The following is a 26,957-nucleotide window of genomic DNA, read 5'->3' on the forward strand; positions in this document are numbered from 1 at the left end:
TTTAGCAGTTTGATAAATACAGTCACTGGTCAGGTAGAATTACTCTGACTTCCTGGTCTGGTTTTTGAGAGATGAAAACTGGGGTGACAAAGGACAGAATCACCTTGTGTTGGGGCTCTGATTCAAAAGAAAATGAATCCCTCAGGTTTAACTTTGTTTTCATCTGCTCTTCATACTCAGGTCATCTTCAGATCCTGGAACTCAGCGGAGACAACGATCCTTCACCCCAACAGAAACCGGTGAGAGCCTCCTTTTCTTCAGACTTTTATGTGTTGATGTGTTTGTCTTTTTTCATTTGTTAAGTCATGGTTCATAAGTAACATTAGTCAGGCATTTATCTTCGTTATCCTTTTCTGCAGCTTATCTCTGATCTTTAAAAATCTTAATATGTTAATACTTTTCCATCCCACAGAGAGTAATCCAAGTTATGAGAATCCACCCGAAGGTAACATCATGTTTGCTTTAAGTGCAGCAGGAAACATTTCTAACAGACCTCTGATCGTATTGACAGTCCATTAAAGTAGTGTCTTGTTTTTACTCTTAAAACCCGAAGACATTTAGAAAGTACAACAGTCTTGGATCAGTATTTTGCAATCAAATATCCATCCTGTACTGTAGAACTTTCTACTATATAGAAGTAGTAGATAGTAGATAGATAGTGACAGTAACTACAGTGAACAAAAACCAGCGTATCTGGTGGTTGTAGATAGAAGACTTAACACATGAGCCTTTAAAGTTACATATTTCTATGTGCTGGCCTTGAGTTGGGATGCACTGGTCTTGATTTGTTGACCTTGGCTTGAGGCTTGTTGGTCTCTACCTGGGACTTATTGACCTTGACTTAGGACTTTTAAGCGTTGAGTTGGGACTTGTTGGCCTTTGGTCTGGACTTGAGACTTCCTGGAAGCAACAGATCAAACAGACCTAGTGTTGTAAACAAAACCGGGCCTCCTTTGACTCAGACTCTGTGTGGTATTTGACGTTGGCTGAGCTGAGCTGACCTTCATTTTCTACAGATCCTCCATATGCGAACCCAGACCCTAACCATCCTGACAGTGATGTAGAAGATCCTGGATACATGTAGGTTTCCTCTTTCAAATAGACCTCTGCTGTTTTACCTTTTATTATTTCAGTAAAACAGATTTTGATCTGATCATCTCTTCCTCTCATTTTCTTTCTTCGCAGCATCGTGATACCCGACAATGAGGCTCTTGCTCCATCTCTTGCTCAGAGCCGAGCCTCATCACCCAGTTCAGGTACAGTTTGGAAACAGCAAGACAGATTCAAGCTATAAAGTTTTCACCAGCAGCTTTTGGGATCATCTGCCTCCAGTTTTATAAATGTCCACTGACAAAAACCCACTGAAACATCCCAAGATTTGTGCTTAAACTAATGTTGAAATGAGAAACCAAAAAAACATTTACTAGGTCAGTGTCTACCTTTTGAAGCTTCACTATTTGGGCACTATGTGTTAAAAGAGCTCATTTTCTGACAGAGTTCTTTCTATATTGATGTAAACCTGTTCAAATTGAAGCTGAGATTTGGCTCTTTAATGCTGCTCCATTGTTTTATTTCAAATTGAATGTGCTGAAGCTCAGAGCCTGAAGAACAAAGCATGTAACTGTCCAACTGCTAACCCTAACCCTAAGCCTCAGACTCAAAAACAACTCATTGTCCCAGTTTGCCCAACAAGGCAGGAGAGACAGAAATAAAAAGCAGCAAAGAAAATATAAAGAGAAAGAAGAAAGAAAGATGAAGACTTTGTGTGTGAACTGATCAACTGTTTCTTTTCATTCACAGATGATCAACACGATTATGAGAACATAAATAAAGGTGAGGAGTTTTTAATGTGTGCTGATTAAAAGACCATTCTGTTTTATTCGTTCTAATGTTATTCATGTGAATTCACATTGAAGAGATGGAACAAAAAGGGAAACGAAACGTGGAACAAGACGATGAACAAGATGATGAACAAGACGATGAACAAGACTATCTGAATGTTCCACAGAGAAGTTCCCTAAGTGAGTTTGAGGTCCATTGTTTTGTTTGTTTTTTTAGTTTTCATATCATGTGATGCTTGATGAGTTCTTCCTCTATGACAAAGCCCAGTGGTACAAACACCACAACACCTCACTGGAGTGTCAGAGGTTTTGTGAGGCCACCTACAGCCCATGTTTTTTCGTCTCTTGTATTATTGTAGCCTCCACGTCATAGAGCATCTGATTCTCCTGCAGTCTTTAAACACTGACTCAACACTTTACAAGAAACATAGTTTTAACCCGTTTAGTTTAGTTCCTGGGACGACCTGGATTAGATTTGTTACCTTCAGACTCCACCACTGTGCAGACACTTCCAATTTATATCTGTAGCATTAGACTAAGTATTGATAACTAGTATTTTCCAAATCAGAGTTTTTTATTTGATTAACATGGACACTGATATGTGAAAATGAACCCAGTGGGGTTTTTGTCTATTAAAAAAGTAAAAACTAGAATTACAGCCTCACGGTCATATGCCTCTGCCAGCCAGTCTGGTTTCAGTTGATTAGTGGGTGTGTGAGGTCACAGTGACCTTTGACCTTCATCCACCAAAGTCTAATCAATTCATCTTTGAGTCCAAGTGAATGTTTGGGCCAAAATTTGAGGAAATTCCCTCAAACATTCATTTGGACTCAATGATGAACTGATTAGAACTGGGTGGTCAAAGGTCAAATGTCAGAGGTCACTGTCTGTTTTTGGATTGTGACTAACACCAGAAACTACTGGTCAGTTTGTCTTGATATTTAGTGAATATTCATGCTCCTCAGAGGATGATTCGTAGTGACGTTTGTGATCTTGTGATGTTTTGTCTTTTTTCTTCATCACCACCTGAACACAAGAAATCAAAATCTCTTGAATAGATTATTTAAGAATTTGAGGTCTCACATCCCTTGAGTCAGGTTTTAATTCCATGTTTTACACCAGCAGCACCTCCAGGGTCGTTTGTTCAAAGCGACACAGATGATACCGACAACGACGATGATTACGAGGCGAGTTACGTCAACCAGCCACCGGTAAGTTTAAACAAGCTCACTGATGTTTCTCAGCTTTCCTCCTGAAGCAGCAGTCGCTCAGTTTCCTCTTCCTCCTTTCAGATGATTCACAGCCTCAACTGAGAACAAAGGGACACAGACTGACATGATGGAGACAAGCGATCGACCTCTGACTGCCTGACCACAGTGAGCTGAACTTTTCAGCCGCCATCTCCATTGTTCTTTCTCCACCTTTGCCCCATACTGATGTTTAAAGAGCTGAATGACTGAGAAGAGAAACTGAGGATGAGAAATGACTCTGTGAAACTCCTTTTTCTCAGTTCCCAAAGGTTCATGTGAAGGAAAAAGTCCTGCCCTGGTTGAGTTTGTCTGTTGTGTGATCTGTGGGGGTAAAAACCATCATTCTGCCCCTGGGTGTTTTCAGTTTTATCAGGACTTTTAAAGCAAAATACTGATCGAAGATACCAACCAGAAGCCAGAGCCAGAAAGATTATTTATAGAAATAAAACTGCCTGGTTCCTGCTCCACAGTTAGCTATGGACAGACTTAACACCTCTTTAACGAATCAAATGTGAAGAACCAAACAATGAATGTCTCCTACTAACAACTATTATTGATCAACACATTAGTGAGCCATATTATTAGCCACATTGTTCCTAATAAACTGCCAACTGAGTGTATTTGTGAGTATTGTTCTCAGACTCAAACAAGATGGATGCTGTGTCTCAAATCAAACATGGCTGCTGTGCACTTACCTGAAAAGATGACCACAGTTGTCAATAATATACATTGGCTGCTTTACTCACTTGATTTAAAAATGAACATTTTACTTTCTTGGAGACAACGTAGTCTTCCCTCCTCTGCCGCCATTTTCACAACTTTGAAAATAGAGTGGTAGAGGGTAAAGTATTTTTATAGTCCAGTCCTGAAGTTAGCATCAGCCTGGTTCCTCCACAAAAAGCCAATGGGATTTTTTCATAGTGTTTTGGATTATTCCAGAAAATAAACAGAGCAGCTAAAGTTTCTGATCCTTCAGGTTTAGTTGATCAGATCATCTTCACAGATGAACACCACTGTTCTGATGTTTGAAGTAAGAAGCTAATGTTAGGCTATAAACCAACTACACCACGGTCACATGACGTCAACGTCTCCACCACTAAGCTTCCAACTGGTCATTTCATTTAGCTCTGAGCTCTTCTACAAAAGCCTTTCTTCTTAGAAAGTTAGTGAGAGTTTGAAAGAGCGTGAGTAGAAACACAACGAGGCTGTAAAGGTGGACTGGTGAGTAGATGGGTTTTCATGTTAACGTTCCTCTGTACTTGTAAGACAAAGCTTCGTTATGAGAGGTCACCAGTCCAAAAGGTTGGGAACACGAAATTAAAATCAAGAATAATGAATTAGTTAAAGATGAGTCAGCAGCTGCTCAGGGCAGAATAAAAACCCCCAAACAACTCAAAAGAACCAACTCAGGCTTCAGAAATCATTGTGGGTTCAGTGTCAGTCGATGTTGTCTCCATTCAAAATTCTGTAGTTTTTTAAAAGTACTTTTTTGTCATTTTTAACTGGAAACGATGTGTTAATTTTCTTATTGGTTAACCCTTCCCTCCACAGTGTGTCTGACATTATGAGAGGTTTAGAGGTCATGTGTGAGCTTTACCCCAATTTTACTGACAACTCCTGAGAATGTCTTAATTCACAAATTATTTTTACGGTGTATTTATGTGTTGTTACCGTGTTGTTTGTGGATCTGTAATCCAACTGTGTGAACTAGAAATGTAACTACAATTCAATTAAATCTTAAACAAAACTGTAATCTCTATGAGATTTGATTTCTTACTGCAACTGACAACTTTACTAACAAAGTATATCCATTATAAGGCCTCGGTGCAGCACATTTTGGGGCACCACCTTTAAAGTAGAAAAACCCTATGGTGGCTTTGAGGGTGTTGAAATTATTTTTATACTTATTTAACCGTTCATGGTAAACAGCCCTCGACCGGTGCCTGTGGATGATGGAGGACACAGGTTCTGCAGGTCCTGCTTCATCACCCATGATCCTCCCATAGACTGTATTTTTAAAATAATAGATCCTCATTCTGGGTCTGAAAAATAAAGCTAACGCACAAGTGTCTTAAACTACAATACCACTGAAGGCCACTAGGGGGTGGCTCTAAGAAATCACTGGATCCAATAGACTCCCATTCAAAAAGCATCAATTTCTCTCATGAAATTCTGAGTGAATACAATTTTTATGCATTATGGTGTCATCAGCTATGTTCACTCCTTCTAATCAATTTTCTAGTGATCCCTCTGATAATTATTACATAATTAATTAGATATTATATGCGCCTCAAACAGGGGTATGTTTAGGGCAAATCAGACATGGAGGGTCATTCACCAGAGGAGGAGGAGATTTTCTCATTCTCTGTTAGTTTGTTATGGATTTTTCCTCAGTACTAACCCTCTATGGATCCTGATACCCAGTATTTTTTTAAGTAAATCTTTATTTTTTCTTGATTAGAAAATAAAGAAAACTACACACGTGCTTTTACACTATGTTATATTTATATATAGGTCACTACTGTTGTAGTTTTATACATTTTTTTCTTCTGGGGATGAATAAAGTTTTATCTTAACCTTGATTCATTTTTGTTTGTTTATTACTGTTTTTCCAGCTTCACGCTCTGGACACTCACTCAGGTTCCTTTTTACAAAATCAAACAAGTCTGTATCATCAAACTGACCACACAGCAGAGTCTACAGCAGTTCTCAGCACAGATGAACAGTTGATGTAGACTTTGTGTGAATGTGCAACAAACCAACAATAAGCAACCTGTGAATAAATTCTAGAAATAGAAGTTTCTGACTGGATCTCTCCGGGTTTCACTTCACTGCTCCAGTTCATTCGAGAGAGTTCTTATAAAGTTGTATCAAGTGGCCAGAGACGGTGTAAGATTTCGCTTTTCACAGTAAAACAAGTAGCAACAACATTCCCATTGACTACAGCTTGTACTAATTAGGTCGTCTTTTATTTTGAAATCGATAACAGGAAGTTGTACCTTCCACAGATGCTGACTTCACGGTGTTGTGTGTGAAACGTCTAGAAGCTGCCAGACCGTCAGCTCCACAGATATAAAGCGGCAGCTCTCAGAGCAGAGACAGAAACAGATCAGACCACAACAGAAGATCCAGAGAGGAAGGAGGAGATCAGACCTCTTCACTGCACAGACCAACAAGGAAACACAAAACTGTGAGTACAACCTTCAATAATGAAAGAAAAATACTTTGATCCTTTAGTATTTGGTAAATATATTGTTTTTTATTTTGAAGTAATGTAAGCGCAGGAAACTCAAATGAATCAAGACTAAACCAGTAAAGATGAACATAAGTGATGTTTAGTTTCTAAAAGGTTGTTTAACTGTTTGACAGGCGACCATCTCCAGTGAAAATGTCTGCAGCTAAAGGTGTAGCGATCGGTATCGACCTGGGCACCACCTACTCCTGTGTGGGGATTTTCCAGCATGGGAAAGTAGAAATCATCGCCAACGACCAGGGCAACAGGACCACCCCCAGCTATGTGGCCTTCACTGATACCGAGAGGCTGATTGGGGACGCCGCCAAGAACCAGGTGGCTCTGAACCCCAGCAACACTGTGTTTGATGCCAAGAGACTGATTGGAAGAAAGTTTGATGATTCAGTGGTGCAGGCTGACATGAAGCACTGGCCCTTCAAGGTGATTTCAGATGGAGGGAAGCCCAAAATTCAGGTGGAGTATAAAGGTGAAGACAAAGCCTTCTACCCTGAGGAGATCTCCTCCATGGTCCTGGTGAAGATGAAGGAGATCGCTGAGGCCTACCTCGGCCAAAAGGTGTCCAACGCTGTCATCACAGTCCCGGCGTACTTCAACGACTCCCAGCGACAGGCGACTAAAGATGCAGGCGTCATCGCAGGACTGAACGTCCTGAGGATCATCAACGAGCCGACGGCAGCCGCCATCGCGTACGGTCTGGACAAAGGAAAGTCAGGAGAACGTAACGTCCTGATTTTTGACCTGGGTGGAGGCACCTTCGACGTGTCCATCCTGACAATCGAAGACGGTATCTTTGAGGTGAAAGCCACGGCCGGAGACACTCACCTGGGTGGAGAGGACTTTGACAATCGCATGGTCAACCACTTTGTGGAGGAGTTCAAGAGGAAACACAAGAAAGACATCAGCCAGAACAAGAGAGCCCTGAGGAGGCTGCGCACAGCTTGTGAGAGGGCCAAGAGGACCCTGTCCTCCAGCTCCCAGGCCAGCATCGAGATCGATTCTCTGTTTGAGGGCATCGACTTTTACACCTCCATCACCAGGGCTCGCTTTGAGGAGCTGTGCTCCGACCTGTTCAGGGGAACATTAGAGCCGGTGGAGAAAGCCCTGAGAGACGCCAAAATGGACAAGGCACAGATCCACGACATCGTCCTGGTGGGAGGCTCCACCCGAATCCCCAAAATCCAGAAACTCCTGCAGGACTTCTTCAATGGCAGGGAGCTGAACAAGAGCATCAACCCTGATGAGGCGGTGGCTTACGGCGCCGCCGTCCAGGCCGCCATCCTCACAGGTGATACCTCAGGCAACGTTCAGGACCTGCTGCTGCTGGACGTGGCGCCTCTGTCCCTGGGTATCGAGACGGCCGGAGGAGTCATGACGTCCCTGATTAAACGCAACACCACCATCCCCACCAAACAAACCCAGGTGTTCTCCACCTACTCTGACAACCAGCCCGGGGTCCTCATCCAGGTGTACGAAGGGGAAAGAGCCATGACCAAGGACAACAACCTGCTGGGCAAGTTTGAGCTGACAGGAATCCCTCCTGCTCCTCGAGGGGTCCCACAGATCGAGGTCACCTTCGACATAGATGCCAACGGCATTTTGAACGTGTCTGCGGTGGACAAAAGCACCGGCAAAGAAAACAAGATCACCATCACCAACGACAAGGGCCGACTGAGCAAAGAGGAGATCGAGAGGATGGTGCAGGACGCTGACAAATACAAAGCTGAGGACGACCTTCAGAGGGACAAGATCTCTGCCAAGAACTCCCTGGAGTCCTACGCCTTCAACATGAAGAGCAGTGTGCAGGATGAGAACATGAAGGGCAAAATTAGTGAGGAGGACCAGAAGAAGGTGATTGAGAAGTGTGACGAGACCATCACCTGGCTGGAGAACAACCAGCTGGCTGATAAAGAGGAGTACCAACACCAACAGAAAGAGCTGGAGAAAGTGTGTAACCCCATCATCAGCAAGTTGTATCAGGGAGGAATGCCTGCAAGCAGCTGTAGGGAGGAGGCACGAGCCGGCTCCCAGGGGCCCACTATTGAGGAGGTGGACTAAAGTGGCCCCTTAATGTGGACTCTGTGATCACTGGGACTGTTTTGAAATACTGTAACTGCCTTTTGTTCAATAACTTTGATTCTTACTGTATATTTGATATATAAGTTGAAGAATTCTAAAAATGTAAATATATATTTCAACTCTGCTTTGCTGAGCATCGCAATAAAGATGAAAACCTTTATGAAATTTCGTCCTTCTGGTTTTTGTTTTTATGACTTAAATCATTTAAACTTCCTGGATTAAATTACAAAATAAAACTACTTGGTCAACTGCTTGAATCTAAACAGGAATAGAAAACTGTCTCAGTGTCATTTCATCCTGTGTTAAGGCTCAAACCTCTCCAGGTGTTTGTGATGGTGCTGTTCAGTGCTTATTCACTTATAAGGAAAAACACCAGAAGTCCTGCGTCCTGAAAGTATAGAAGCATCATCAGCTAAATGTACTTCAAGTATTACCAGTATTTAAAGTATCAAATCATCAACGCCTCAGCAGCATTTTACTGTTGTAGCTTCTTTAGGTCACTGTGAGAAGGAAGTCTGATATCATTTGACCTCTTTAGGTCTCAAACTGTTTTTAAGTGAAATCACCTGAGTAGTTTGGAGAGGAAAATCTATATATCTACAGATTGGTGACAAATTAAAGAAATAATCAACATAAAGGGTCTAAATGTGTCATTTATTAAAAGATGCAAAACTTGAAAATATTCTTATACTTTTATACTTATTTAACCATCCATGGTAAACAGCCCTCGACCGGTGCCTGTGGATGATGGAGGACACAGGTTCTGCAGGTCCTGCTTCATCACCCATGATCCTCCCATAGACTGTATTTTTAAAATAATAGATGCTCATTCTGGGTCTGAAAAATAAAGCTAACGCACAAGTGTCTTAAACTACAATACCACTGAAGGCCACTAGGGGGTGGCTCTAAGAAATCACTGGATCCAATAGACTCCCATTCAAAAAGCATCAATTTCTCTCATGAAATTCTGAGTGAATACAATTTTTATGCATTATGGTGTCATCAGCTATGTTCACTCCTTCTAATCAATTTTCTAGTGATCCCTCTGATAATTATTACATAATTAATTAGATATTATATGCGCCTCAAACAGGGGTATGTTTAGGGCAAATCAGACATGGAGGGTCATTCACCAGAGGAGGAGGAGATTTTCTCATTCTCTGTTAGTTTGTTATGGATTTTTCCTCAGTACTAACCCTCTATGGATCCTGATACCCAGTATTTTTTTAAGTAAATCTTTATTTTTTCTTGAGTAGAAAATAAAGAAAACTACACACGTGCTTTTACACTGTTATATTTATATATAGGTCGCTACTGTTGTAGTTTTATACATTTTTTTCTTCTGGGGATGAATAAAGTTTTATCTTAACCTTGATTCATTTTTGTTTGTTTATTACTGTTTTTCCAGCTTCACGCTCTGGACACTCACTCAGGTTCCTTTTTACAAAATGTGCAGATCAAACAAGTCTGTATCATCAAACTGACCACACAGCAGAGTCTACAGCAGTTCTCAGCACAGATGAACAGTTGATGTAGACTTTGTGTGAATGTGCAACAAACCAACAATAAGCAACCTGTGAATAAATTCTAGAAATAGAAGTTTCTGACTGGATCTCTCCGGGTTTCACTTCACTGCTCCAGTTCATTCGAGAGAGTTCTTATAAAGTTGTATCAAGTGGCCAGAGACGGTGTAAGATTTCGCTTTTCACAGTAAAACAAGTAGCAACAACATTCCCATTGACTACAGCTTGTACTAATTAGGTCGTCTTTTATTTTGAAATTGATAACAGGAAGTTGTACCTTCCACAGATGCTGACTTCACGGTGTTGTGTGTGAAACGTCTAGAAGCTGCCAGACCGTCAGCTCCACAGATATAAAGCGGCAGCTCTCAGAGCAGAGACAGAAACAGATCAGACCACAACAGAAGATCCAGAGAGGAAGGAGGAGATCAGACCTCTTCACTGCACAGACCAACAAGGAAACACAAAACTGTGAGTACAACCTTCAATAATGAAAGAAAAATACTTTGATCCTTTAGTATTTGGTAAATATATTGTGTTTTTTATTTTGAAGTAATGTAAGCGCAGGAAACGCAAATGATTCAAGACTAAACCAGTAAAGATGAACATAAGTGATGTTTAGTTTCTAAAAGGTTGTTTAACTGTTTGACAGGTGACCATCTCCAGTGAAAATGTCTGCAGTTAAAGGTGTAGCGATCGGTATCGACCTGGGCACCACCTACTCCTGTGTGGGGATTTTCCAGCATGGGAAAGTAGAAATCATCGCCAACGACCAGGGCAACAGGACCACCCCCAGCTATGTGGCCTTCACTGACACCGAGAGGCTGATTGGGGACGCCGCCAAGAACCAGGTGGCTCTGAACCCCAGCAACACTGTGTTTGATGCCAAGAGACTGATTGGAAGAAAGTTTGATGATTCAGTGGTGCAGGCTGACATGAAGCACTGGCCCTTCAAGGTGATTTCAGATGGAGGGAAGCCCAAAATTCAGGTGGAGTACAAAGGTGAAGACAAAGCCTTCTACCCTGAGGAGATCTCCTCCATGGTCCTGGTGAAGATGAAGGAGATCGCTGAGGCCTACCTCGGCCAAAAGGTGTCCAACGCTGTCATCACAGTCCCGGCGTACTTCAACGACTCCCAGCGTCAGGCGACTAAAGACGCAGGCGTCATCGCAGGACTGAACGTCCTGAGGATCATCAACGAGCCGACGGCAGCCGCCATCGCGTACGGTCTGGACAAAGGAAAGTCAGGAGAACGTAACGTCCTGATCTTTGACCTGGGTGGAGGCACCTTCGACGTGTCCATCCTGACAATCGAAGACGGTATCTTTGAGGTGAAAGCCACGGCCGGAGACACTCACCTGGGTGGAGAGGACTTTGACAACCGCATGGTCAACCACTTTGTGGAGGAGTTCAAGAGGAAACACAAGAAGGACATCAGCCAGAACAAGAGAGCCCTGAGGAGGCTGCGCACAGCTTGTGAGAGGGCCAAGAGGACCCTGTCCTCCAGCTCCCAGGCCAGCATCGAGATCGATTCTCTGTTTGAGGGCATCGACTTCTACACCTCCATCACCAGGGCTCGCTTTGAGGAGCTGTGCTCCGACCTGTTCAGGGGAACATTAGAGCCGGTGGAGAAAGCCCTGAGAGACGCCAAAATGGACAAGGCACAGATCCACGACATCGTCCTGGTGGGAGGCTCCACCCGAATCCCCAAAATCCAGAAACTCTTGCAGGACTTCTTCAACGGCAGGGAGCTGAACAAGAGCATCAACCCAGATGAGGCGGTGGCTTACGGCGCCGCCGTCCAGGCCGCCATCCTCACAGGTGATACCTCAGGCAACGTTCAGGACCTGCTGCTGCTGGACGTGGCGCCTCTGTCCCTGGGTATCGAGACGGCCGGAGGAGTCATGACGTCCCTGATAAAACGCAACACCACCATCCCCACCAAACAAACCCAGGTGTTCACCACCTACTCTGACAACCAGCCCGGGGTCCTCATCCAGGTGTACGAAGGTGAAAGAGCCATGACCAAGGACAACAACCTGCTGGGCAAGTTTGAGCTGACAGGAATCCCTCCTGCTCCTCGAGGGGTCCCACAGATCGAGGTCACCTTCGACATCGACGCCAACGGCATTTTGAACGTGTCTGCGGTGGACAAAAGCACCGGCAAAGAAAACAAGATCACCATCACCAACGACAAGGGCCGACTGAGCAAAGAGGAGATCGAGAGGATGGTGCAGGACGCTGACAAATACAAAGCTGAGGACGACCTTCAGAGGGACAAGATCTCTGCCAAGAACTCCCTGGAGTCCTACGCTTTCAACATGAAGAGCAGTGTGCAGGATGAGAACATGAAGGGCAAAATTAGTGAGGAGGACCAGAAGAAGGTGATTGAGAAGTGTGACGAGACCATCACCTGGCTGGAGAACAACCAGCTGGCTGATAAAGAGGAGTACCAACACCAGCAGAAAGAGCTGGAGAAAGTGTGTAACCCCATCATCAGCAAGTTGTATCAGGGAGGAATGCCTGCAAGCAGCTGTAGGGAGGAGGCACGAGCCGGCTCCCAGGGGCCCACTATTGAGGAGGTGGACTAAAGTGGCCCCTTAATGTGGACTCTGTGATCACTGGGACTGTTTTGAAATACTGTAACTGCCTTTTGTTCAATAACTTTGATTCTTACTGTATATTTGATATATAAGTTGAAGAATTCTAAAAATGTAAATATATATTTCAACTCTGCTTTGCTGAGCATCGCAATAAAGATGAAAACCTTTATGAAATTTCGTCCTTCTGGTTTTTGTTTTTATGACTTAAATCATTTAAACTTCCTGGATTAAATTACAAAATAAAACTACTTGGTCAACTGCTTGAATCTAAACAGGAATAGAAAACTGTCTCAGTGTCATTTCATCCTGTGTTAAGGCTCAAACCTCTCCAGGTGTTTGTGATGGTGCTGTTCAGTGCTTATTCACTTATAAGGAAAAACACCAGAAGTCCTGCGTCCTGAAAGTATAGAAGCATCATCAGCTAAATGTACTTCAAGTATTACCAGTATTTAAAGTATCAAATCATCAACGCCTCAGCAGCATTTTACTGTTGTAGCTTCTTTAGGTCACTGTGAGAAGGAAGTCTGATATCATTTGACCTCTTTAGGTCTCAAACTGTTTTTAAGTGAAATCACCTGAGTAGTTTGGAGAGGAAAATCTATATATCTACAGATTGGTGACAAATTAAAGGAATAATCAACATAAAGGGTTTAAATATGTTATTTATTACAAGCAGATGTCTTTGCTCTTTATATCAGTGTCCAGCTTCATCAGACCGGCTGCCTCACTAAACCTGAAAACCCTGAGAGAAAAAAAAGAGAGTTTTATTACTTTTAAACAGAATCAGTTCCTTTCTAAACTTCAGATGAACACGTTCAGAGAGGCTGTTTAATGTCACAAACATAATATTTGTTATAGTGGTGAACCAGGGGCATTTTCTGATCCCATCCCATGAGCTGGGTTTTACAGTGAGCTCAGGATTAGGGGGTGTCGGGGTCTCAGTGATGGACCAGCTGTGGTCTCAGCTTGTGTTTGTTTGTTTGTTTGTTTGTGAGAAGGGGTGGAGATGAAGAAGGACTCCTCTCTTCCTCCACCAGTTGTTCTCGGTGCCGCTGGTCACGACTCGCTCATTAAAATCCAGCGGTTTTTAACGGCAGCTGCAGTTGGAGACCGACCAACGCTGCACCCGTCGACCTCCCAACTATCGCGAGAGAGGGGGGACACTGCGAGAAGAACGGGGTCCAGGCAAGGCATAGCAATATTCATATTTAGCAACAACAACAACCTTTACGAAAATGATTGTTCCGTTGTGAAAGAGAAGTGAAATGTGTCCCAGATTCACCCCGAGACACGGATGAAAGCCCCGGACTGTGATATACAGGTACAGAGAACACAGAGCATGGTGCTGGAGCAATATTGATAGCTAGCTAGCTGGTTTATTAATAGCGAGCTAAGTGGCTAACGGTTAGCCTAGCTCGCTAAGAATCTTTGGCGTTAGCTGCTGTCGGATGATTCAATATGTGGTCATCTCAGCCACAGGTTACAACAGACAGCACTAAATCAGATATATCCGAGCAACGCTGCTAAATAAAGATGCTAATGAATGGCAGGTCCGCAGGGAAGTGAACGTCAGGTAGCTATTGTTAGCTCGCTAACGTTACACGTCTTTAAAGAAAGCTGAATGAGCAAGACTCACATTGCTAGTTCATGTTAGCAAGCTAACGACAGAGGCCAGTTTGTCTGATATTAATCTGACTTAACCTCTGATTTAAGATGCATTATCTGTGGTTAGACATCGTTAACCTGCTGCGAGGTGGTGGAGGAAGTATTCAGATTATTTACTCAAGTAAAAGTACTAACACCACACTGTAGAAATACTCTGTTACAAGGAAAAGTCCTGCATTGACAGTGTCATTTCAGTCCGAGTAAACAGTGTCAGAAGAAGTACTGTGATCTTTTGCTTGAGTAAAGATATTAACTCTACATTATGGAAGTACTCAGTTACAAGTAAAAGTCTTGTTTTCAAATGTTTACTTAAGTAAAAGTGTGTGAAGCTGGAACATTCAGATCCTGTACTGAAGTAAAAGTAATGATATGAATATATAAAACAGGTTTGAGAAGTTTCCTAATTAAAACAACGCCTTAGAAAATATTTAAATCTTATTTAGTCCTACCTGCTGTCAGCAGGAGTATTCTGAAATGTTTTTTAAACTAACTTCAGGCTGTCAGGAGACGTTCTCCACCTCTAAACGAAGAGCAGGGTTGTTGTGACACTGGATTGAAGCTGTTCAGTGTTTTAAACTCCTGTTTCACTGCTTATCAGGGTCCAGGTCACATTAATATAATCATTTAAATCTTTGTCATATATAATGTGATACAGTAACAGATAACTCTCGGTCAGATCGTCCTCACAGGTTTTCCATCATACTCTCAAACTGTTAAGTGTTAAAATGAACTCTGTGTGTAGAAAATGATAGTGTTAAAATGAAAAACTCTTTATGAATCAGAGCGATCCCTGTGAGTGTACCTGATATTATTATTACTGTTATTGTAATGTAATGGAGTAGTTTGAAACAGCAAGTACCTCAGAATTAACTAACTGTGTTTAGTGTTTCATGTCTTTTTCCTTCATGTATCGTTGACATATTTTGTCCCATTTCATTGCACATTTTCACGCTTTCACCACATCCAGGACTGAGTCGTGCAGTCTTTTTTTTTTTTTTTTGTCAGATTGACTCACGACAGCAAAAACAGGCAGTTATCAGAGTCCTCACAAGATCTAACAAGTGATATTATCATATTACACCTGTCCTGATGCTGCCAGTAACCGGCCTGAGCTGTTTTCAAAACCCTCATTCTCACTTACAGGACTTTACCTGAACTCTCCAGTCTGACTGATGCAGGTTATTTAACTGTTTAAAGAGAGGAGCTCCCGTCCTCTAACTGCAGATTGAGGAGGCTCTGATGAGACTGTTAAATCTAAAACCATCTGTGTTTTCTTTGTGCTTTTGTTGAAGTTTAAGTTTGTGTCTGTGTTGTCTTCAGGATGTGGCCTCGCTCCTCTGGCTCTACGACAGACGATGAAGAAGGGGCAGACCTCGTGAATCCCGCTCATCTCACCTCCTCTACCCTTCCCCTTACCGGCTGAATCCCTCCCTATTTTCTTTCTGAAACGCTAAATATTTAACTGCACAAAATAATGTAGCAAACAGCTTCGCCCTGGAGATATTCAACCTCATCTTTCATGGGTCCGGTTCATTGTCTTTTTAACTGTTGGTGTTAGATGGGGTTGAGCGCGACACTTCACTTCACACTCATTTGTAAATTATTAGACCAATGTGCCGTGTTTGCCCCCTGTCATTTACCCCAGCTGTGCAGTCACTTCAGGTTTCTGTTGTATGTTTGAAGTGATTTAATCGACCATTGGGTCAGTCGGCGCCCCCGTCCTGTCAGGAGGATGAACGGCTCTCTGTTAACTCCGCCCAGCCCACGGGCGGCAAACTCCTCACCGTTACCTCCCTCGCCCTCCCCGTCTCCGTCTCCACCGTCTCCCTCTTTGCTGCCCCTGTCCCCCCGGCCGCCTCCTCTCCCACCCCTGGTGAGCCCTCCGCCTCAGGCTCACCCATCCTCCCTCTCGGACACCCCCACGCCCTCCCCCTCGCCTTGCCTGAGCTGGACCGAATTCTGTGAGCTCCACGCCCGCGTCGCGGCCGGTGACTTTGCACGCCACTTTCGGGCGTTTCTCCTGGAAAACCCACACTACTCCCCAGACTCTGCGGCCGCCTTCTGCCGGCGGTTCACCGACCGATTCGTTCGTCACTTCCAGAGCGAGCTGGAGGGGGCGCTCCCGCCGAGCTGTGCTTCTGGGAGGGATGAAATGGTGAGCTGGGCTCCCCAGTCAGACGCTACATCCCTGGAAGAGGAGGCAGTCTCACCCCTGTCGGCAACCGGGGGAGCGGTCCTCCCTTGTCCCCCGACCAATGCAACACGGGGTTTATCTAAGCCTGCGCCAACTCGGCTGGTGTTGGAGAACCGTGGCGGGGACAGGTTTCAAGACTCTTATGCCCACGGCCAAGTCCTGCCGCCGTCGTCCTCGTCGTCGTGTTGCTCCTCGGTGGGGGGGAACAACGGGAGGCGTGAGGAGAGAGGGGCAATGATCGCCCCCGGGAACGGGGAGGCGCCGGTGGAGGAGGAGGAGGACAGCTGGCTCGGGGTGTCGTCTGTCGGGGAGGACGTCGAGCCAGAAGAGCGGGAAGCAGAGTCCACAGAGATGGACGGCGCCGACCCCTCCCACACTCCTCAGATTCCACCTTCCTCCTCCTCCATCACTCCTCCGCCCGACTCCAAAGGTAACAGCACGCCCAACTCCTCCAAAAACAAACTGAAGAAGCGCTTTTCGCTGCGGAGCGTGGGCCGTAGTGTTCGGGGGAGCGTCCGTGGCATCCTGCATTGGCGAAGCTCGTCCAGCGACTCGGCCCAGAGTCAGCTGCCCTCCAGCTACAGCTACACCATGGGTGTGCAGGACGCTAGCTTGGTTTCAACCTCCAAGAGGAACTCTGGTACACAGCCTCCCACACCCACCTCCTCCATGCCCGTCTCTCTGTCCATGCCTCTCTCCCTCCCCCACTCCTCCTCCTCCTCTCTGCCTCCATCATCCTCGAGCAGCGCCACCTCTCTGTCTCTGTCGGAGGCTGCTCGGGACAGGCGGCGGAGCAATGGCGAAGGAGGAGAGAAGGAGAAATGGAGCCATCGTTTGGAGAAGCTGAGACTGTCACGATCCCCTCCTCCTGTCCTCACCCCCGCTGCCGGCTCGCACTCCACGCTGCCTCCGAGCAGCGCCGCCGCCGCCATGGGACCTCCGAGGAAGGTGGGCCGGCTGGTGAGGGAGGGAGGGGTGAGCGTCAGCTCATCCAATGACGAGTTAAGTGGGAGCCACGGCTTCTCTGGCTTCTCGTTCGGTCTGCTGCATCATGGTACGGACAACAACAACGCCGCCTCGGCTTCGTCTGCAGCAGCTCAGAGCGGTCCGGTGCAGCCTCTGGCCAGCGGGGGGAACGTGCCCTGGAGAGGAGGACGCTGGCATAAATGTCGTCTGGTCCTCAGAGAGAGAGACAGAGAGGGTGGCGAGCGGGGAGAGGAGTACTACCTGGAGTTCTTCATTCCACCCAAAGTGAGTGTTTTCCCCTCCTGAGAAACAAGAAAACATGCAGACAGCTGTTCCACAGTGCAGCTCTTAACCTCCAGTAAAACAGCAATCTGTCATGTTTACACCTCAGTTTTTGTATCGATAGAAAAATACAAAACTATAAAGGAGAAACACCAGTGACTGATTTTACTTTGGTTCGTCTCCTCAGTCGTCGAAGCCGAGGCTGACTGTCCCTTGCTGCTCGATCGTGGATGTGAGGAGCACCACGGCGCTGGAGGTCCCTGACAAGGAGAACACCTTCCTGCTGCAGGTAACCACTCCTTCACCTGAGCCAGTCCTAGTGTAATGACTTGAGGTAAACCAGCTCTGTTCAGTCTAACGTTTTATCCCTGGTGTTTTCCTCCTGTTCTCAGCTGGAAGGTTCGGCGCAGTACGTGATCGAGACGCGAGACGCCGTTCAGATGAGAGCCTGGCTGAGCGACATCAGGAACGGCATCTGTCTCAGGTAACAAACAGCTGCTGCACTGTACCTGTTGTTGATCTCCACAGGTGTGTGTCTGGGTTATAACTGCCCCCCCTCCCTCCACAGTGAACAGGAAGATGCTGAAGGTGTGTGTGGGGGGCCGTTAGACATCAGCGGGACTCCTGAGATTGTTGATCGTCTGTCACAAGGTGTGTTGCAGGTCTGGTGCTGGTCTCTTGGATCAGAAGTTTCCTCTGTCTAACCTCTGCTCCCTCTGCTGTATCAGTGTGTTATGGAGGTATCGGAGGCTCCTCACCTCTCATGGATCCTCTCCCGCCAGAGCTGCCACCTCGAGCCCCTCTCGACGAACCAGACGGCCGGATTCTCGGGGGAGGCGGCGCTAGTCTGGGCACACCTTTTGCTGAGACGCCAGATGCCACAGGTAAAAACTGTTGGTTTATTTGTCTCAAAGGATGAGCTGCCTCTAAGATTCACCTCCTTAAAGCATTAATGTTTGTTTTGTATTCACCTGTCCAGGGTCCTTCCTGTTCTCTGAGGTGACGTCTGCGGAGGCGGTGGAGCACCCCCTCAGCGAGTGTCAGTGGTTTCACGGCACTCTGTCCCGCCTCAAAGCTGCTCAGCTGGTGTTGGCTGGAGGCCCGGCGAGCCATGGCGTCTTCCTGGTTCGCCAGAGCGAGACACGCCGCGGAGAATATGTCCTCACCTTTAACTTCCAGGGCAAGGCCAAGGTGAGTCTGGGAGTACGTCTGGCAGAGGAAAATGTTTGGCTTTAGACTCGATGACCGAATCTTTACCTGGCTTCGCTCTCGTCCCCTCAGCACCTCCGTCTGTCCCTGAACGAGGACGGTCAATGTCGAGTGCAGCACCTCTGGTTCCAGTCCATCTTCGACATGTTGGAGCACTTCAGGGTGCACCCGATCCCCCTGGAGTCCGGCGGTGCCTCCGATGTCACGCTCATCAGCTTTGTGGGCGCCACCGCTGTTCGTCAGCCAGGTATGGGCGAACGCCAACGCTACACATTTAAGAACAAGCAACAGAAGTCGTAAAGGAAACCAGTGACGCCCCTTTCAGACATTCTGATTTAACTGTTGGTTTCACAGTGAGGAAACAGAAAACACAGAATTCAGAAACAGACGTTTTAACACCACCAGACTTGTGTTACTGTGAGACTTTTAGTGTCACACAGTAACACAAACAGGATGGATGTTCGCCATGAATGTGTGTGGTGTTAAGGTGAAAATAAATCCATCAAATGTCTCTGTATCTGTGTACATATATGTGCTGGTTGAGCTGTTTTACTTACAAATTGAACTAAATCTACAGCTGCTGAAAGTATCATATCTTCTCCCACTTCATCTTTCATGTCATCCTCATTTCCTCCACCGACCTACAGTCAGATTTAGATGTAATCCTACATCTTAAACAATATGTGTTTGTTTGTGTAAGAGACATTGCTTAAATTGATTTCATAAACAGAAATGCTTTTACACACAGTCTGCTTGCTACTTGTCACATCAATGAAAATCCTGTTTCCTGGTCCAACTGCTCTGAGTCTCTCCTGTTTTCAGATGATGCAGTGCTGCATCTCGTGTTGTTTGAACAGATCTATGTCCAAAAAATATAAAATTTTCCTGTTCTACACTCCAGTCCAGTAGGTGGCAGTAATGCACCTGTTAAATGGTTTACCAACCGCCATTAAAAACCCAAAGAAGAAGAACTGTTGAGTGTCATTCTCTTGCTTTCACTGTGACCAGAAAGAGGAAATGGCTTGCTCAAGTTTGATGCCTGTGAATGTTGATGTTAGCCAGCTAACCTAGCTAAGTAGTGGTTAGCACCTGTTGGTAAAAGCAGGTCCCCCTGATATAAGCTGTAGGTTTAAACAGGTGTTTCTTCCTATGAGCCCACATCTTCATGTTTCAGTTGTCAGTCCTCTTCTGTGCTGCTCAGCTAAGAAGAATAAAGCTGGCTTTAGCTAGCTATCTTCGCCCTGCTAAGGTGAAAATAAACAGCTGTAGCTAGCTATTTTCAGTATTTTTGGGCAGCACAGAAAACACTGAAACACAAAGATGTGGGTTCATGAGAAACACTCTGTAAAACCCAGAGCTTATATCAGGAGTACCTGCTTTTACCAGCAGGTGCTAATATTAGCTAGCTTCACTAGCTAACGTTAGCACATTATCTTTCATCATTCGTTTAGAAATTGAAAATTATCAACTGCAGCCATTTCCTTTTCTCTTTCTCGCCACAGTGAAAGCAGCAGGATGACACTGAATGTTTTCTTCCTTTGGTTTTTAATGGCGGCTGGTAAACCAGCTAACAGGTGCATTACTGCCACCTGCTGGACTGGAGTGTGGAACAGAAGATTGGCAGGAAAACTGAATAGTTTTTGGACACAGTGACACAGCACTGCAGCATCTTGAAAACAGGAGAGAATCATAGAAGTTGGACCAGGAAACAGGATCTTCATTGATTGTGTCGTCATGAGGAATTCATCTTGTTGAATGTCTCAAACTGTCGTGAACAGAAATGAACCAACTGCCTCCACTCACCGACGTTATGAGCCGCCGCTGCCTTTTCCATCCTCCCATCAGTGTTCTGACCTCTCTGTTGTTGTTGTTGTTGTCGTTTGTCGTATCCGTTGGCTCATCCCTTGCAGGCCGGGACAGGGCAGGCAGCCGGCCTACAGTCTGTGATGTCATCACCACGCGCCATCCTGACTCTCCATCAACCCCCATCTCTGACTGTGTGTAAGTGAGACCGGACTCGGCTGTGAGAGATAGGGGGGGGGGAGTGTGTGGGTGAGAGAAGGAGTGAATGAGGTGATTTGTTTTTGTCAGTAGAAGACAGTGGAGTAAAGAAATAGAGCAGAGAAGAAGAGGAAATAGCAGATTGTTATGTTCTGTGATGATGTGTTTCTGTAGTCCAACCCTGAAGTTAGCATCAGCCTGGTTCCTCCACAAAGAGAAAAAAATGGTTTTTATGTCGGAGAATAAAACCTGAAAATGTCTTGAGCTTGTGTTAAAACCACAGACCTTATTTCAGACATTTAACCAGAAACACACTGACTCTGGGACGAGGGAACAGGAAGTGCTAACATGCTAACATGCTAACTGACTTCCTGGTTTTAGGATCAGTCCTGCAGGACTCTTTTAGGGTTTTACATGTGAGCTGGATGGAACGAAAAGAGCTGCACCTGTTAGTCAATTCAGATTAGACAAACAAGTGTTTATTGAGCTGCCAGGTTTTTGAACAGGGTTTAACAGGACGTTCACGGTGACCGAGGCTTTTACATAATACAATAAAAAAGCCAAGTTAGCCCTCCGAGCTAATTCATGCTAACTAGTGTCACCAGATGACAAACAAACTCCTGGATTACTGATTATTTGTTGACGTCACTGCTGCAGATTGACAGCAGGAGTGTGTGTGTGTGTGTGTGTGTGTGTGTGTGTTCATTGAATTGGACTGCCTCCATGACTCCCATGGACTCCATCACCACAGACTCCTTCCACCTAACTGGCCTCTCACTGTCATTTTCTCTTTTTCTCTCCTACCTCTCGTCCTCCTTTTCTCCGACTACACTGTCACTTCACTTCTTAAACTTTTGGCCTTATTTACTCCTCCTCCTCCTCCTCCTCCTCCTCCTCCTCCTCCTCCCCCCCTCTCCCTCTCCCTGTCTTCCTTTATTTACACTTTTCTCCCCTCCTTTTCTGTCTTTTCTCCTCTCTCTCGTCTCGTTTCTCCTCCCTGCAGACTTGACCAGCAGACCCCGTAGCCCTCCTCAGCCTCCTCCCCTGCCGCCGGGCCGGCCGCCGCCCCCGACTCCACCCCAGGAGAGAGGGAACGAGACGGAGCTGGGAGGAGGGGGAGGAGGAGGAGCAAGTGGAGGAGGAGGAGCAGGAGCCGCTGTGGTGACTATGGCAGCAACAGGTGGAGGTGGAGGAGGAGGAGGAGGAGGCAGTGGCGCAGGAGGAGGAGGAGGAGGAGGAGGAGGAAGCGGAGGCAGCGGAGGTGGTAGCGGAGGAGGAGTGGAGGACTGGGAGGAGAGGGACAGGGACACTCCTCTCCGCCAACTAGAAGCCGTGGAGGGGGAGGAGAGGGATGGAGCGAGGGCGCCCCGAGCCATCGATAACCAGTACTCCTTCTTCTGATGAAGGGAAGACCAGGAGGAGGTGGAGGAGGAGTGTGTGTGTGTTTGTGTGCGTCCGACAGAGTGTGTGTGCGAGCGAGCGAGCGAACGTGTGATTGGATGAGGCGGCGTACATCATAGCCATTCATAACCAGTATTTTTATTTTGTTAGCAAGCTGGAGGAGAAGAGGAGGAGGAGGAGGAGGAGGAGGAGGTGTAAGAGTACTAACACTATACGAGAGAGAGAGAGGACTAAAGCAGACGGAGAGACGGGTGAGAGCAGCTTTAACACTAACTTAGCGATACATTTCTTTTTTTATTTTCCTAGTCAGATAAGCTTTTTGTTTTTTGCCGGTACGCCTCACAGCAGGCTCTGTCTCGTTATGTGCAAGTGAACAGTAGTGAGAGCTTGAGCCCTGTGAAGCCAGCAGAGTCCCGATACCTCACAGTGGTCCTGCCAAGACAGCACACGCTAGCCAGAGGCCAAACATACTCTACAGACATTTCTACTGTGGCAAGTAGATCCAAGACGTTACACTCTCAGACGACGTCACAGCAGCCGCCATTAAAAAAAACAGTGAAGGTTCCACATGGACCAAATGTAAGTCAGAATCAAGCTAAAGGAATCGGTGCAGTATCAATCGAGAAGAGAGTTAACAGCTGCTGCACGTCACAGTACGTCCACTAAAGTTCTTGATTTTATCACTGACAGACTCAGATTGTTCTTCTCAGTGTCTGACAACATGATGAGAGGATTCCTCCAGAGACAGAGCTTTTTATTAAAGAGTCAGATCCTTTCAGTTCAACCAGAAACATCTCTATATATCTCTACCAGACTCCATAGAGAAAAACAGGGATTTAACCGAGCAGAACACAGGAGCTGCTGTTGATTTTATTGTGTGATTTTCAGTGATAGTAGATGTACTTTTACTTCAGTAAAGTATCTGATTACTTCTTCCACCACTGAAAGTCACACAGTAACACAGACACACTAACAGATGGAGGCAGTGGTATTCCAGCAGCTCCTGGTTAAATCCCTGTTTTTCTCTATGGAGTCTGGTAGAGATATATAGAGATGTTTCTGGTTAAACTAAAGGATCTTCCTCTTTAATAAAAAGCTCTGTCTCTGGAGGAATCCTCTCATCATGTTGTCAGACTCTGAGAAGAACAATCTGAGTCTGTCAGTGATAAATATATAAATACATTAACATCAGTACGTGTGATTTAACCTGAACTAAAACACCAAACCGACATGAAATGTAAATTTAAGATAAGCATTAAACACAATATGTGATTGAATGTATAATAACAATAATATTAACACTAATGATGTAAAGTTTATTTACATGTTTCCTGCTTCAGTGCCACTTGTTTTAAACATCAGGAGCCAGTTTGAGTTTCACACATTAAAACAGGTTCAACCTCAGAAAACAGAGTAAACTAAAATACAAGTAAACAAGGCTGCAACTAATAAACATTTTCATTATCTACTGAGTCAAAAATCCACCACTGTCTGCAGGTGTTTTACTTGTAATGGAGTATTTCCTACCACTTTTACTCAACTAAAGTATCTGATTACTTCTTCACCACTGAGTAACTGGCAGGTGTAACTACTCTCACTAATATCAGAGCCCGTTCAGATTAAAACAGGTAACATGAAGTACATTTAACATACCTCAGGTTGTTAAACATTACGTCGATTACATTTCACTGAACAAGTAAATTTACTGCTCGTTTTAATGAGAAGCTGAATCTTTACCAGCTGAGACAAGTGTTAACGGTGAAACAGGAAACTGCTGCAGCATCTGAATGCTCTGTATAAAAACAGTTACTGAACAGTCTCAGGTGTATTCAGGGTCGAGTCGATCCTGATTTGTCCCTGGAAACTGATCTGAAATCTTGTTTAATCCTGACACTAAAATCGACTTTAATCAGAGTCGGTGCTACAATTTAAAAACATCTTCAGCCTCAGGTGGTGAACGAGGGAGAAATATGATGCAGTTAATCACAGGAAGGAATTCTCTGATAATCAGTTCATCGTTAAAAATATTAGTTGGTCCCAGTTCTCAAATGTGAAGAGTTTTAATGCTTTTCTTTGTTAATGTTGAGAATTTAAACTTGTTTGTGTAAAACAAGCGTTCACCTACAGATCCTGGACAACCAATCCCTCTGCCCTTTATGTAATCTATTATTTAATGTTTGCCTCTAAAAAGTGATCATTTGTGAACTGCACCTGTGCTGATTTAAAGAAAAACACCTCCTCAGAGAACACGTTCACCACTACACCATTAAATCGACCGTTTTTTAAATGGAGTTTGGTGCGACGTCGTCGGAACACAGCGACAGAGTTAACGGTTTGGGTCTGAGTGACACATGAACCAGAGCAGGCAGGAAACATTTACCTCAGTCACACTCAGCAGCATCACTCAGTATATATGTCTCTCTCTCTTTCTCTCTCTTTTCTGACACAAAAAAAAGAAAAAAGCTGAACTGAGAGAGATGTGTTTTCTTTCAGAGAGAAATTATTGATGATACCAATAACAATAATATTGATGGAAATAATAATAATAATAAGTGACGGTCAGAATAATAGTATTAATTTTATTTGTTTTATTAAGTCACCTTTTTATTTTGTATGCTTACTCCATGTTAACACTTGTTCCGACTCCATCTTGTAATTCAGTTGAAATGTCTTTGTGCCTTTTTTATTTTTATTTTTTGGGGATAAAAAGAAGGAAAAATATTTTTTGCTATAATGCCTCATTTTCAAGGCTACAGCATCCCTCACTCTCTTTTCATGCTGTCTTCTCCTCCTCGACCTCATCCTCCATTCATCAAGGGTAAAAAAAAGAAAAAGAAAAAAGAAATATACAATTAGAAAATGTCAATGAAAATACCTACTTTTTCTACTCGTGCCTTTCTGTGTCTGTCGTCTCGTCATCAGCCTCTGCCTGCGTTTGTGTCGCTCTGTCTTTCATCGTTCATCGGTTTTCAGAGCTTCGCCTCTTTCTTTTCGCGCCACATAACCGAGACCCAGTCATTTCTACCAGACTTTTCTTTGCTCATGTATTTGTCTATATGCACCTTTTGCCCCCCCACCACCCTGATCATCATATTTCTCTGTCCTTTTCTCAGTTTCAAAACTCTTTGTGCCTTTCTCTGTCTCTTTTCTCTCTTTGCTGGGACCGTGTGTTGAGGGTGGGCGGTGTCGTCCGTCCACCCTGTGTGGTTAGTTTCAGGTACTACATTGAATTTAATGATAATGATATAATATAAATATAGTGAAACATAAACAGGTGGTGTGTGTGGTCATTTCTTATTGTAATTCTCAGTGTCTGACAACATGATGAGAGGATTCCTACAGAGACAGAGCTTTTTATTAAAGAGTCAGATCCTTTCAGTTCAACCAGAAACATCTCTATATATATCTCTACCAGACTCCATAGAGAAAAAACAGGGATTTAACCGAGCAGAACACAGGAGCTGCTGTTGATTTTATTGTGTGATTTTCAGTGATAGTAGATGTACTTTTACTTCAGTAAAGTATCTGATTACTTCTTCCAGCACTGAAAGTCTCACAGTAACACAGACACACTAACAGATGGAGGCAGTGGTATTCCAGCAGCTCCTGGTTAAATCCCTGTTTTTCTCTATGGAGTCTGGTAGAGAATATATAGAGATGTTTCTGATTAAACTAAAAGGATCTGACTCTTTAATGTAAAGGTTTATCTAACTGATCATGAAAACTCAAAGAGGATTGTTTCTCTTTATCCTCTTCTTTCATTAAACAACATTTTCCTCTACAGATGAAGTTTACAGAATGCACCGTTTACTGAAATCATACAATGAAATGCAGCAGAAAAGAAGCTTGAAAGTGAACATTTTATCACAGTGTGTAAATATTAGAGTCCCTAGATTATAAATAGAATTCCACAGATAAAATGCACGTGACATGATGTTTATAAAACTATTAACAGTTTGATATCAGGCAGATAAATGAGCTGTACAGCTGTAAAGAGCTTTCAACTGCCTCTCACTGTTTTTATCATTCAATTCAGATTTTAGTTTAAATATAAAAGAAAACACTCTTACATGACATTTATTTACATTTATCATCGGGACGGCCTTTCAGGATCAGAACTGTCATATTTATATCTGACAGAAACCTAAGCCAATGAGAGAAGAGGTCAGAAGTGATTGACTTGAAACTCGTCCAATCAGATTTTAGTTTGAATCAGTGGGTGGAGTTTATGATTGATGCGTTCGTTAGATGTGCTCGGCTGAGCCCGGTTACTGATGACTTCTTGTTGATATGTGGGGACATTAACACCTCCTGCCTAACTTCAAATAACTTCAGTACTGGAAATGGCGACTTTAGATGCTGTAGAAACTTATACAGATACAAATCAAAGTAGATTTACTTGATTCGGACGCCTGGAGCCAGCCCACCCGCCAAAGTCGAGTCGTGTCACGTGTGCAGCAGTTGCCGGGTTTTGCCGAATCGAGCGCACCCGGCGCCGTGTTTTGTTTGTTGTTTTTCAGCGGTGTATCGTGTTTGGCCTGTCAAACCGTGGGACTTTTCGCTGGGACGACGAGACTGGAATAACAGGGATGCACATGACTAAAAAGTATAATTTATAACTCAGATTTGATCACGTGTCAGTTTCTAATGTGGTGACAGCGACTTTTATCGCGCTTTGTCTGTGTCTCTTGGTACA

General features: G+C 44.5%; 3 protein-coding genes across 3 annotated transcripts; all 3 read left to right on the top strand.

Moving 5' to 3' along the window:
• Positions 1-6,190: 6,190 nt before the first annotated feature.
• On the top strand, positions 6,191-12,717 carry LOC108892212 (heat shock 70 kDa protein 1-like). The gene is made up of 3 exons (XM_018689646.2): positions 6,191-6,281; positions 6,461-6,495; positions 10,628-12,717. The coding sequence occupies exons 2-3, from the start codon at positions 6,480-6,482 to the stop codon at positions 12,529-12,531; spliced, it is 1,920 nt and encodes a 639-aa protein (XP_018545162.2). The 5' UTR covers positions 6,191-6,281; positions 6,461-6,479; the 3' UTR covers positions 12,532-12,717.
• Positions 6,480-8,585, top strand: LOC127138925 (heat shock 70 kDa protein 1-like). Its single transcript, XM_051067907.1, has one exon. It carries the CDS (start codon positions 6,480-6,482, stop codon positions 8,397-8,399), a length of 1,920 nt encoding a protein of 639 aa, XP_050923864.1. The 3' UTR covers positions 8,400-8,585.
• Positions 12,718-13,614: 897 nt separating the features above from the next.
• LOC108892213 (SH2B adapter protein 1) lies at positions 13,615-25,532 on the top strand. Its single transcript, XM_018689648.2, has 10 exons — positions 13,615-13,864; positions 15,529-17,653; positions 17,838-17,939; positions 18,043-18,134; positions 18,219-18,301; positions 18,379-18,534; positions 18,630-18,841; positions 18,932-19,106; positions 20,770-20,860; positions 21,864-25,532. The coding sequence occupies exons 2-10, from the start codon at positions 15,941-15,943 to the stop codon at positions 21,883-21,885; spliced, it is 2,646 nt and encodes an 881-aa protein (XP_018545164.1). The 5' UTR covers positions 13,615-13,864; positions 15,529-15,940; the 3' UTR covers positions 21,886-25,532.
• The last annotated feature ends 1,425 nt before the right edge of the window (positions 25,533-26,957 follow it).

Source organism: Lates calcarifer, unplaced genomic scaffold (genome assembly GCF_001640805.2).
Source record: "Lates calcarifer isolate ASB-BC8 unplaced genomic scaffold, TLL_Latcal_v3 _unitig_2117_quiver_1534, whole genome shotgun sequence".
Classification (NCBI taxonomy): domain Eukaryota; kingdom Metazoa; phylum Chordata; class Actinopteri; family Centropomidae; genus Lates; species Lates calcarifer.

Excerpts from the sequence above, each read along its gene's own strand:
- LOC127138925 (XM_051067907.1), top strand. The coding sequence starts at position 6,480 with ATGTCTGCAGCTAAAGGTGTAGCGATCGGTATCGACCTGGGCACCACC.
- LOC108892213 (XM_018689648.2), top strand. The coding sequence starts at position 15,941 with ATGAACGGCTCTCTGTTAACTCCGCCCAGCCCACGGGCGGCAAACTCC. Across the intron at positions 18,842-18,931 it reads ACTTCCAGGGCAAGGCCAAG|CACCTCCGTCTGTCCCTGAA; the intron begins GTGAGTCTGGGA and ends TCGTCCCCTCAG. Across the intron at positions 20,861-21,863 it reads ACCCCCATCTCTGACTGTGT|ACTTGACCAGCAGACCCCGT; the intron begins GTAAGTGAGACC and ends TCCTCCCTGCAG.